Source organism: Nannospalax galili, unplaced genomic scaffold (genome assembly GCF_000622305.1).
Source record: "Nannospalax galili isolate Female #2095 unplaced genomic scaffold, S.galili_v1.0 scaffold786, whole genome shotgun sequence".
Classification (NCBI taxonomy): Eukaryota; Metazoa; Chordata; class Mammalia; order Rodentia; family Spalacidae; genus Nannospalax; species Nannospalax galili.
The window spans coordinates 1,474,194-1,485,686 of record NW_008355774.1 but is presented as its reverse complement, the minus strand read 5'-3'; the positions used below and the strand labels follow the sequence as shown (position 1 = coordinate 1,485,686).

Sequence of the window (11,493 nt, the reverse complement as noted above, 5' to 3'; positions counted from 1 at the left end):
TTCTGATTCTTGTGTGAGACTCAAGCCTTCCTTTGTTGAGTTTAGGTCTGCTTCTTTTTGTAAACGTTATGTGCCTTTGTGGTTTACTTGTTGGGCATGAAAAGCTGGTTGGTCTAGGCTTCAGGTTCTCTCTTTTGGTTTTATATTGGAGAGGCCAAATTGCTTTCCTTTTGATGCTCAGGAGTTCCCACAGAGGCCCAAGTCAGATGAGGATCAGATGCTCTCAGGCTTTCTCCTAAGGTCTGGATCCCTCCAGGAAAGATGCTGGCTCCAGAAAGCTGGGGGACTGAGCCACTCAGGGATACAAAAGGAGGTGGGGGTGGGAAGAGGCCCCAAGAGCTCCCAGGGACTGGAGGGAGGAATTGGGTTGGTCTGGATGCAAAGAATCAGGAAGCAGTGGGGAGTCTGGGCCAAGAGGTCAGTCCAGAGGTTGGGGTGCCAAGACAAGAAATGGGCCAGTGCCCAGGCTAGGAGGAGAGAGGGGTGGGGGAGCTGGGAGGGTGAATGAGGCTGGGGGAGTCAAGGAGCACTGGCACCACAGAACTTACTCAGGAAAGATACCCCTAGTGTTCATTTTTTGTTTTAGGACAGTTTCAAGTATCCCAGGCTGGCCTTGAATATGCTACAAAGTTCAGGCTGACCTTGAATTTATGATCCTCCTCCGTCCATTGTTGAGTGCTGGAATTGTAGGCATGTACCATGATACCTGGTTCATGTCTTGCTCTGGATCAAACTCATGACTTGGTGCATACTAAGCAGGCACTGTACCAACTGAACTATGTACCCAGCCCAGTCCGTTTGAGACAGAGTATTGTTGTGTATCCTTGGCTGACTTCTAACTTGCTGTGTATCCCAGGCTGGCATTGAATTTATAGTGATCCTTCTGTTTCTGTTTCTCAAATGCTGAGATTACTGACATGTACAATCAAGTTCAGCCACTTGGTTCTTTTTTTTTTTTTTTTTTTTTTTTGAGACAGAGTCTCCCTGTAGCCCCAGCTGGCCTGGAACTCACTATGTACACCAGGCTGGCCTTGAACTCACAGACATCTGCCTGCCTCTGCCTCTGCCTCCTGAGTGCTGGGACTAAAGGTGTGAGCCACCACACCCGGCATGCCACTTGGTTCTTAAACAGTGAGAATACTTGAGTATGCTCCAGGCTATAATCCCAGTACTTGGGAGACTGAGCAGAAGGATTATCATGTATTCAAGGCAAATCAGGGATACATAATGAGTTCTAGGCCAGCCTGGGCTACAGAATGAGACCTAGTTTCAAATCCTACTCTCCCAATGAACAAAAACATCCTGTGAGAATCTTTTCCTGAGGCCTGCAGGCACATTGTTTTGTGAGCAAATGCTCCTGAGTTCTCTGAGTTCTGTTTTGAGTATTCTTCTGCTTGTCTTCAGGCCTGGAAGTGATGGAGGGCTGAGCCTACATCCTTTTTTTTTATGCTCTTGAAACCTATTCCAGCTCCTCTAGGCCACCTTTGCACTCACTCCTTTCCAGGCCTCCCTAGCCAGGGATGTGGGCTGCACCACCTGTACAACTTCCCTGCCTGCCTAAGAGAAGGGCCACCTACTCATTCCCAAGTCTCAGGACTGGGAGGCTGGCTATGGACTTCTGCAGCATCAAATAATCTGAAATTGAGGGCAGTTCAGCAAAATTCAAGGTTTCCTTCCTAGGTTCTGAAGGCTCTCTCCCCATTGCTACCCACCCTACCCACCCTACCTGGGTTTAGAGCCCTTCTCCCATTTAGAAGGAGCCATAAGCAAAACTAAGCGGTTTGGCACCTATTCTTCTCTACCCTGTCAGTAGAGGAAAGAACTGATATTTCAAGGAAGAGGTACCAGACTTCCTGTCTGTCCGGGGGTTAGATGGGTCCCAGGTTTCTATCTAGTCAGTTTTTCTCTAGCTGAGATGATTCTGTTGGGGTCTGGGAGAGAGAGGAACAGCTGGAACAGCTGGCTCTTTCCCTCCTCTGCCCTCAGGGATGCCTTGTACCTGACATTGCTGCTGGAATATTGCTGGAGGCTGAGGCTTGGCTGCAAGGCGATATTCTTCAGCACTCTCACTCTTCACCTGGCCTCTGTAGTGTCCATAGAAGCCACTGTTGTGCTATAATAAGGCAGAGACAACGGTGAAGCCCACACGTGTCTCTACCCTGGGCTCCTGAGAAGCCAGACCAGAAGCTCCTCTTTAGAGTTTCTGACAGAATAGAATTTGAAGAGGTACAACACTTCTAGACTGGCGCCAACAGAGAGTTATTGTGATTTTTCATGGGACAATTGTTTGTTGATCTACCTGAGAAGGCTATGGGGGGGCATCATTTAATCAGAACATACTTCTGTGGGCAAGACTGCTGTTCAATGTAGTCCTCCCTTTGTTGCTCCCCTTATAATATTGTGGGTTGAGAGACCCTCAAATCAAGGATCCAATTCATCTTCTACATCTATTGACAAGTTTGAACACCCATTTACCACACATTCTGCTATGCTGGGGCAAAAGCAGGAATCTTTGGAGCACTCAAGGAAGGCATAAACTTTCCCAAGAGTATATAACCAACAGAGAATAACTTCTGAATACAGGTACTAACAGAAGCTAGAAATCGTTTGTCAATATGGTGGCTCATACTGCAATCCCAGCACTTGGGAGGATGAGGCAAGTGAATGTTTTCAGTTTAAGTCTACCCTTGACTATATAGTGAGTGCCAGGCCAGCCTGAGCTACAGTGAAAAACCTTGTTTAAAAAAAAAAAAAAAGAGCTGGGCGGTGGCACATGCCTTTAATCCCAGCACTTGGGAGGCAGAGGCAGGTGGATCTCTGTGAGTTGGAGGCCAGCCTGGCCTACATAGACAGTTCCAGTTCCAGGCTAGCTGGGGCTATAGGGAGACCCTGTCTCAAAACAAAAACAAAAACAAAAAACATGAAAGTAGGAGACTTATGGGGAAGAAGGAGTTCAAGCAGAAATGGGATGAGAGAGGGTAATGGTGGGGGAAATGACCAAAGCATTATACACATGTATGAAATTGTCAAAGAATAAAAAAAATAAAAAGAAGCCCTTATTCAAGGGTCAGAAGAGGTGCTGTTCTGTGCTGATGTCATCAGGAGGACACCCTCTGGACAATCACATCTGGTAACTCTTGTGGCCCAACCCTTTTTTCTTGAGCCCTCTTGAGGATGGATGTATTTAGTTCTCCACAATTACAACCCTGAGTAGAAGAACATGGCCTGAAGCTGACCTCCAGCCATCATAGTTGGATCCTCATCATATCCAACCCATTGAAGACTTATACCTTATTGTCTGCCCATCCCTGTACTATTTGTTGAGACCCTCTTGCTCTCTATTAAGTTTAGTTCAAAAGTATTTTCTGGGCCCTCATTGTGTTCCAGGCATGAAGACAGACTGAAGAAATACAGATAAACAAAGCCATAATCATTTCTCTCCAGCTCTTTCTGAACTAGAGAGCAGCTAGTCCAGAAGATTTGATGGGGTACAGGAAACCAACCACGACCTGGATGGCTAGAAGACTAAGACGGTCAACTGGCCAGTAGGAGGGCAGGAAATATAGAAAGCGACATAGTGCCAGGAAGACTTGGCAGCCTTCAGGGATAATCTTGGTATGGAGGAGGAAAAGAGGGTAACTCAGAGCCTCCACCCGCCTGGAGGCAGAATGACACCTCACTTCATCCTCAGGACTCACTCAGATTTTATGCACAACCCTAGGACAGAGGGTCAGGATTAACTCCCAGGAGCCTACTAAAGCTCTTTGCACCTTTCCAAGAAGGAGCCAAAAAGGCAAACTATCTCTTGCTTTTTTGAAGCTACATTTGAAGAGAAAAAATCTCAAGAGGCCATCTTTTTGTTGCTTGGTAACAAGGGGAGGTTGTGACTGCACAAAGCTGCTGTTGGGGCTGCACTCAGCCTATTGCTCTTCTGTCTTTTGCAGCTGTTTCTTCTGTATGAGAGAAATCACCATTATCAGGCTGGGAGAGCCTTTTTGAATCAGGCAGAGTTCCACAGTGGTGTCTGATGAATTCACAGCCAATGAAATATTAGAGAACATTTTAGAAGCAAATCTTGTGCTTTAAAAGCTATGTGCCCATACTGCTAAGAACATTAATTTAGAAAGTATTTCATGAATTCAGAAGAAATGCTACAGAGATTGGTGGCTCTTAGGCTAAAATTACTGCTTTACAATAAGGCTTTGCCTGCTTATCCCAGGATTTTGTGTGCTCGGGAATGCCAGTTGTGACAGATAACTATTACAAGTGCCTGAGTGAAAGAGAGCAGAACCTAAGTGCATAACACACAAAGCTTTGACATTGTGGTACAGTTCTGAGCAACTTTGGGTAGATTATGCACTTTCTATTTTGTCACAGAGACAGGATCAGTTCATGCCTCCCCCTTTTTTTAACAAAAGAAGCTGTCAGTCAGCCTCTAAAAATGTTACAATTAAAGTTCAGCAACAAATTTAGGGAAGGAAGAGAGGAAGGAACTGTGTGAAGTAGGATAGAAAGAAAAAAAAAGTTTTAATTATTTTATTTTATGTGTATTAGCGTTTTGCCTGTGTATATGTATATTAGTCACTTTTCTGTTGCTGTGATAGAAACACTGACCCAAGCAATTTATAGAAGGAAGAGTTTATTTGAGCTTACAGTTCCAGGGGAATTATAGTTTGTCATGGCAGGGAGGCATGGTGACTGGAGGTGGCTAGACCAGGAGCAGCAAAAGCTAAGCTCTCACATCATCACACAGGCACAGGAGGCAAGAGACCAACTGGAGATCTGGCAAGGCTTAAGAACTCTGTAAGCCCACCCCCAGTGACATGCTTCCTCCAGGATAGCCACACCTTCTAAAACCTCCCAAAACAGCGCCATCATCTGGGGACAAAATGTCCAAACACTTGGAGCCTATGGGGGACATTTTATTTTCTTCTTTTTCTTTTTCTTTTTTGAGACAGGGTCTCCTTGTAGCCCCAGCTGACCTGGAACTCACTATGTAGACCAGGCTGGCCTTGAACTCACAGAGATCCACCTGCCTCTGCCTCCCGAGTGCTGGGATTAAAGGCATGCGCCACCGTGCCTGTCTAGTACCTGCTATTTTATGTGGGTTCTTGGTACAGAACTCAGATCTACATGCCTGCAAGGCAAACACCTTGACAACTGAGCTATCTCTCCAGTGCTAATTTTATGTCATATTTTAAATAATCAGCTTATCTGAAGACTAAGGTCTTGGAAGGTTGTACAGAATGATCTTAAACTTTTAGGCTCAAGTGATCTTCCTGCTTCACCTTTTCAAATAGCCGGAATTACAAGCAGGGACTACCACACTCTTTCTACAGTCTTTAGTTATGTGCATGGAGGAAAACCACTTAGAATGACTGTCCTGAGGGCAGCAGGTGGGCACAGTAGGTACTGTTTGCTGGGCAGGGACCAGGCATGACACATATTGATACCTGATATTGATAGATAGTTTGGGGGTTGCTTCTTTTTTTTTTTAGAGTCTTGCTGTGTAGCCCAGGCTGACCTCAAATTCCTGAACTTCCTACCTCTGCCTCTGAGGCATGTGCTATCATGCCCAGAAAGATGATGTGTTAGTGTACCTGTCCTTTGACTAAGACCCATCAGATGAGTTGTTTGGCATTTCCCACTGTGGCATCATGATGGTATGCAAAAAGGTTGGGATTTGGGAGCATTTTGGATTTGGAATTTGGTATTATGAAAGTTCAACCTGTATAGAGAAAAAACTAAGCAACCTGATGAAATATGAGGAAATTAGGCAACCATCACATAATAGCATACTGGAGTCTCTATGAATTTGGTTACATGTATTTTAATCCATAGAGATCAAACCCAGAACTTGTTTAGTCAAAAAATCAAGTTGGAAGCCAGGCATGGTAGTTCAGCACTTGGAAGGCAGAGGCAAGTGTATCTCTGGGAAATGGAGGTCAGCCTAGTCTACATAGTGAGTTCTAGGGCAACTGGGGCTAAAAGAAGAACCAGAGAGAGAGAGAGAGAGAGAGAGAGAGAGTGTCTCTCTCTCTCTCTCTCTCTCTCTCTCCCTGTGTGTGTGTGTGTGTGTGTGTGTGTGTGTGTGTGTGTGTGTAAGACATGGTCTCCCTGTAGCCCTAGCTGACCTGGAACTTGCTATGTAGACCACGTTGGCCTTGATCTCACAGAGATCCATTTGGCTCTGACTCCCAAATGCTCAGATTAAAAGCATGTGCCACTATGCCCAGGCTGTCTTGAAATTTACAGCAATACTACTGCCTCAGCCTCCCAAATACTGGGATTATAGGTATGAATCACTAGACCCAACTTTTTTTTTCCCAGACAGAGTTTTGCCGCTCCGTAGTTCAGGGTGGCCAGGAACTGGTTATGTAGTCCAGGCTAGTCTCAAATTCCTGATTCTCCTGCCTTAGCCTCCAAAGTTCTAGGACCTATAGGCCTGGATCACCACGTGGCTATTTTAGTTTTTGCTGTACTGATGATGGACCCCAGCGCTTGTACATGTTAAATATGTTTTCTGCTACCGACTGCACTAACTGGACTGAAGGCTTTTGTTGAGACAGGGTCTGTAGCCAAGAATGACCTTAAATTTTTAATTCTCCTGCCTCCACATTTGGGATGTTGGGATTACAGGTGTACACATCCACATATGGACCATTATTCTTTTTGTTGCCATATATATACACATTTCCATTTTCTAGAATTTCATATAAGTAGAACCATACAGTATGTGCTTTTCTGTGTCTGGCTTTTAATTTTTTTTATTTATTGGCATTTTTATTTTATGTGTATGAGCGTATTGCTTGCATGAATGCAAGTGCACCTATGTTCTGCAATGGATGTGGAAGTTAGAAGAGGGCATTGGATTCCCTGGAACTGGAGTAAGGATGGTTGTTAGCTGTCATGTGGGTGCTGGGATTCGAATCTGGGTCCTATGCAAGAGCAGCCAGTGCTCTTAACCATTAAGCTATCTCTCCAGCCCCATATGTGGCTTTTTAATTTTTTTTGGGGGGGTCTTTTTGAGACAGTCTCCTTGTAGCCCCAGCTGGCCTGGAACTCACTGTGTAGACCAGGTTGGCTTCCATCTCACAGAGATTTGCATCCCAAGTGCTGGGATGCACTTTTAAAGTGTATGCCACACACACACACACACACACACACCTAACTTAAGGTGTGTGTGTGTGTGTGTGTGTGTGTTTGTGCGTGCACATCTGCTTACGCCTTGGTATGTGCATGGGTGTGCACGTGCCTCAGAGGCTTCCGATCCCCTGGGGCTGGAGTTAAAGGCAGTTGTGAGTAGACTGATGTAGGCGCTGGTCCTCTCGTTATGTAGATCAGGCTGGGCTTGAACTCACAGAGATCCACCTGCCTCTGTCTCCCAAGTGCTGGGATTAAAGGTGTGTGCCACATGCCCGGCTTGTTCAGTCATTTTTATTACTTGGGTTACTCCAAGTAATGTATATGAGTGTTTTATTTTCATGTATGTTAAGTGCACCCATGTCAAGCAATGTCCACAGAGCCCAGAAGAGGGCATCAGATCTCTTGGAACTGGAGCTAAGGACAGTTGTTGGCTGACATGTGGTTCCTGGGAATTGAACCCAAGTCCTCTGCAAGGGCAGCCAGTGATTTTGACCACTGAGTCATCTCTCCAGCCACAGGTTTATCATTTAAAAAAAAAATATTTTGGGTGCTAGGCATGGTGGCACATTCCATTTAATCCCAGGACATGGGAGGCAGAGGCAGGTAGATCTCTGTGAGTTCAAGTCACCCTGTTCTACATAGCGAGTTCCAGGTCAGCGAGGCTACAGGGAGACCCTGTCTAAAAAAAGACCAAAAAAATTGTTTGTGTGTATGTATGTAAGCCACATGTATGCCACTGCACACACATGGAAGTCAGAGGATAACTTTCAGGGGTTTCAGGAGTTGGTTCTCTCCTCATCATGTAGATCTCAGTGATTTAACTCAGATGTTAAGGCTTGGCTGCAAGTGCCTTTACTTGCTGAGCCATCACTCTGGCCCTTGCTTTTACTATTGTATGAATACACCAAATCTCTCCAACTCTTGCTCCAGATGCTCCTGATACTCTCTATACTTATGCTGCCCTCACTGGTGGCACCAAGCCTTTCTCAAGCCATCTCTGAGGTTCAGGGCTTCTGTTTCTCAGATCAGAAATGGCATAGGTCAGCCGGGTGTGGTGGCACACACCTTTAATCCCAGCACTTGAGAGGCAGAGGCAGGTGGATCTCTGTGAGTTTGAGGCCAGCCTAGTCTACATAGCGAGTACCAGGGCAGCTAGGGCAACAGGGAGAAGACCAAAAACAGAAAAAAAAAAAAAAAAGAAAGAAAAAGAAAGAAAGAGAGAGAGAAACAAAGAAAGAAAAGAAAAGGCAAGAAATGGCATTAGGTCAGGGGACAAGTGAGAACCTAGTTCCCCCAAGTGCCAAGTCTGCACTGGGTAGCCAGGTGTGAGAGTTAAGTTCCATGGGTACACATAGGCTGGCTGTGTTTTGTGTTTATAAGTGTTCTCTGGTGTGTATGTAAGTGCACCATGTGGGGACAGAAGAGGTCTTTGGATTCCCCTGGAACTGGAGTTACAGGAGGTTGTTAGCCAACATGTGGGTGCTGGGAAGTGAACCCAGGTCCTCTGGAAGAACAGGAAGTGCTCTGAACTACTAAGCCATCTCTCCAGCTCCGTTTTTGTTGTTTTGAAGATAGGGTCTTCCAGCCGGGCGTGGTGGCACACGTCCCTTTAATCCCAGCACTCCGGAGGCAAAGGCAGGCTGTTCTCTGTAAGTTCAAGGCAAGCCTGGTCTACATAGCGAGCTCCAGGACAGCTGGGGCTACAGGGAGACCCTGTTTCAAACAGAGAGAGGAAAGGAGAGAGAAAGGAGAGAGAGGGAAGAGGGGGGAGAGAGAGAGTCCCTATTGTATCCCTAGCTGGCCCAGAACTTACTATATAGACCAGGCTGTCCTCGAACTCACAGAGATGTGCCTGTCTCTCTGCCGCCTGAGTGTTGGGATGGGGTTAAAGGCAGGCTGGGGATGCTTGTGTTTTAAGGCAATGAGTATGGCTTAAATAAATGGCCTAGCTAGGACCATTAAAGCTCGAAAACCCTTTGGTCTAGCACAGCAGCGGGGGCGGAGCTAGATAGTGACATTCTGATTGGTCAGCGCAGCTGGACGTGGCCTCAGCGCGGCACGGGGGGCGTGGCCTCAGCCCGGCCCGCCCAGAGACAGGAGAGTTGAAAGGGAAGCTCACCACCAAGCAAGCACGTGGAGGGCCTACAGGTGAGCACACGAGGGGTTTGGGCGAGGAGTGTGGCCCGGATGGGAGACCATGATGAGGGTCGGGGAGCAGAATTCGGGCTTTCGTGATTGTTGGGTGCCTGAGTCACAGCTGCCTCGCTGTGACTGGCAGGACCGTCATGAAGGAGCCTGGACTTGAGCCCGCGTTCTCCTCAGAGTCGCAGAGTTGCGGCTTCCAGGAAGTCAGCCCGAAGTCACAGCGAATGCAGTCAAGAAGCAAGTTCGAATTTGTCTTTGTTTTGACGAACAAACAAGCTAAACTGAAAAATAAAAAGTTGCGGGCTATAGTGGCGCCTACCTGTGGTCTGGGCACTGGGGAGGCAGAGGCAGGCGGCTCTCTGAGATCCAGGCCAGCCTGGATCTGAGTTTCAGCCCAGCTGGGGCTGCACGAGACCCTGCCCCCCCCCCCCGAAAAAAAAACAAGGGTCTGCTTTGTGGTTAAGAGCACTGGCTCCTCTTGCAGAGGCCCGCTTGGGTTCCCAGCATCCACATGGCAGCTAACAACCAATGTAAGTCCAGTTCTGACCACTGGGTCAGAAACTTTCTTCTAGCTTCTGTGGGTATTGCATGACACAAGTGCACTTGCAGACAATATGCTCATATACATGAAATAAATTTTTTTTTGTCTTTTTGAGAAAGGGTCTCTCTGTAGCCCTAGCTGTCCTGGAACTCACTATGTAGACCAGGCTGGCCTCGAACTCACAAAGATCAGCCTGTCTCTGCCTCCCAAGTGCTGGGATTAAAGGCGTGCGCCATCACGCCCAGCTAATCATATTTTTTTAAATGCTGGTTGTGCACCATTTAATCCCAGCACTCAGAGTTCAAGGCCAGCCTGGTCTACATAGTGAGTTCTAGGATAGCTGGGGCTACAAGGAGACCCTATTTCAAAAAGACAAAAACAGACAAAAAACTAGAAGCCAAGCAAACCACCCCTAAGTAAAAAGTGAACAGTTGGGACCTTTGGAAGAGACATAGGAATGACCACCTAGGAATTTTTTTTATTATACTTAATTGGGAGTAAGTTCCCTGAAAGTCAGAAAACAGCTTTCTAGAATCAGTTCCTTCCACAGTGTGGGTGTGGGGGATCAAGCTCAGGTCATCAGGCTTGGCGGCAAGCACTGAGCCATCTCATCAGCCCCTTGGAGTGTCTCTTGAAGAGAATAAGAGAGTGAAAACACCTCCTGTTTAAGAACCACTTGGCAGAAGCAGAAGGGAACTAGAATTCTGAGGATCCTGTAGGGTTGGAAGTGTTCTAGGGCAGCCTGGGCTATATAGTGAGTTCAAGGTCTATTTCTTGCTAAGTAGTAAGCATCCTGTCCCCCAAAATAAGCTAGGCATGACAGCAGGATGCCTATAATCCTTGCACTTGGAAGCTGAGGCAAGCTTGTTTGGGGTTCATAGGGAGATCCTGTAAACAAACGAAACAAAAACCAAATACTGACATGAAACAGACAAAATGACAGCCATATAGACCACACACATAAGAAAAAAAATCTGAAGTTAAAAATAAAAGATAACCCTGAAGCTGAGTATAATAGCTTTATATAGTCTAAAGGCCTCTTCCTCTGCTGTTCAGGTACTAGAATTGTGGGTGTGCATGACCCCAGCTGGCATTATCACAGGTTTTTTTTTTAATTTTTAATAACTACATGGTTAGAAGAAGCATTTCATTACAGCTTTAACATATTCAGTAACACACTCCAGAGCAAGAGTACATCTCTTTCACTAGTGGCTGTAAGTTTCTAGGTTCACAGTTGAATTAATAGTTATACAATATTGAACCTCAGTATAAGCCCTGTAAGACATAAAATTGAGTGAGTTTTTAACCTTTAAAAAAGATCTACGACTGGGCATGGTGGCACACACCTTTAGTCCCAGCACTTGGGAGGCAGAGGCAGGCGGATCTCTGTGAGTTTGAGGCCAGCCTGATCTCCATAGTGAGTTCCAGGCTGGGGCTGCAGGGAGACCCTGTCTCAAAAAGACCAAAAAAAAAAAAAAATCTCCATTTCATTTTAGAATATATTGTTCTTTGCAGAAAGACTCATTGTTTTTGCTTCTAACACTTAGATGTTGGTGCATGCATCTTTAATCTGTATCTGATTATTACTAGTCATAATGGGTTGCCCTCAGATCCTTGGCACCTGTGTATGTCTATAAAGTCATCAGGTAGATTTCAATGGT

At 46.0% G+C, this 11,493-nt stretch overlaps 1 protein-coding gene across 1 annotated transcript in view; it reads right to left on the bottom strand.

The window, feature by feature from the left end:
- The window catches only part of CUNH3orf84 (chromosome unknown C3orf84 homolog), a 23,571-nt gene extending 20,944 nt beyond the window's left edge, over positions 1-2,627 (bottom strand). The window contains 2 exon segments of the mRNA XM_008853270.1: positions 2,000-2,113; positions 2,592-2,627. Of these exon segments, the coding sequence (XP_008851492.1) occupies positions 2,000-2,113; positions 2,592-2,627 (150 nt within the window).
- Between the last annotated feature and the right edge of the window lie 8,866 nt (positions 2,628-11,493).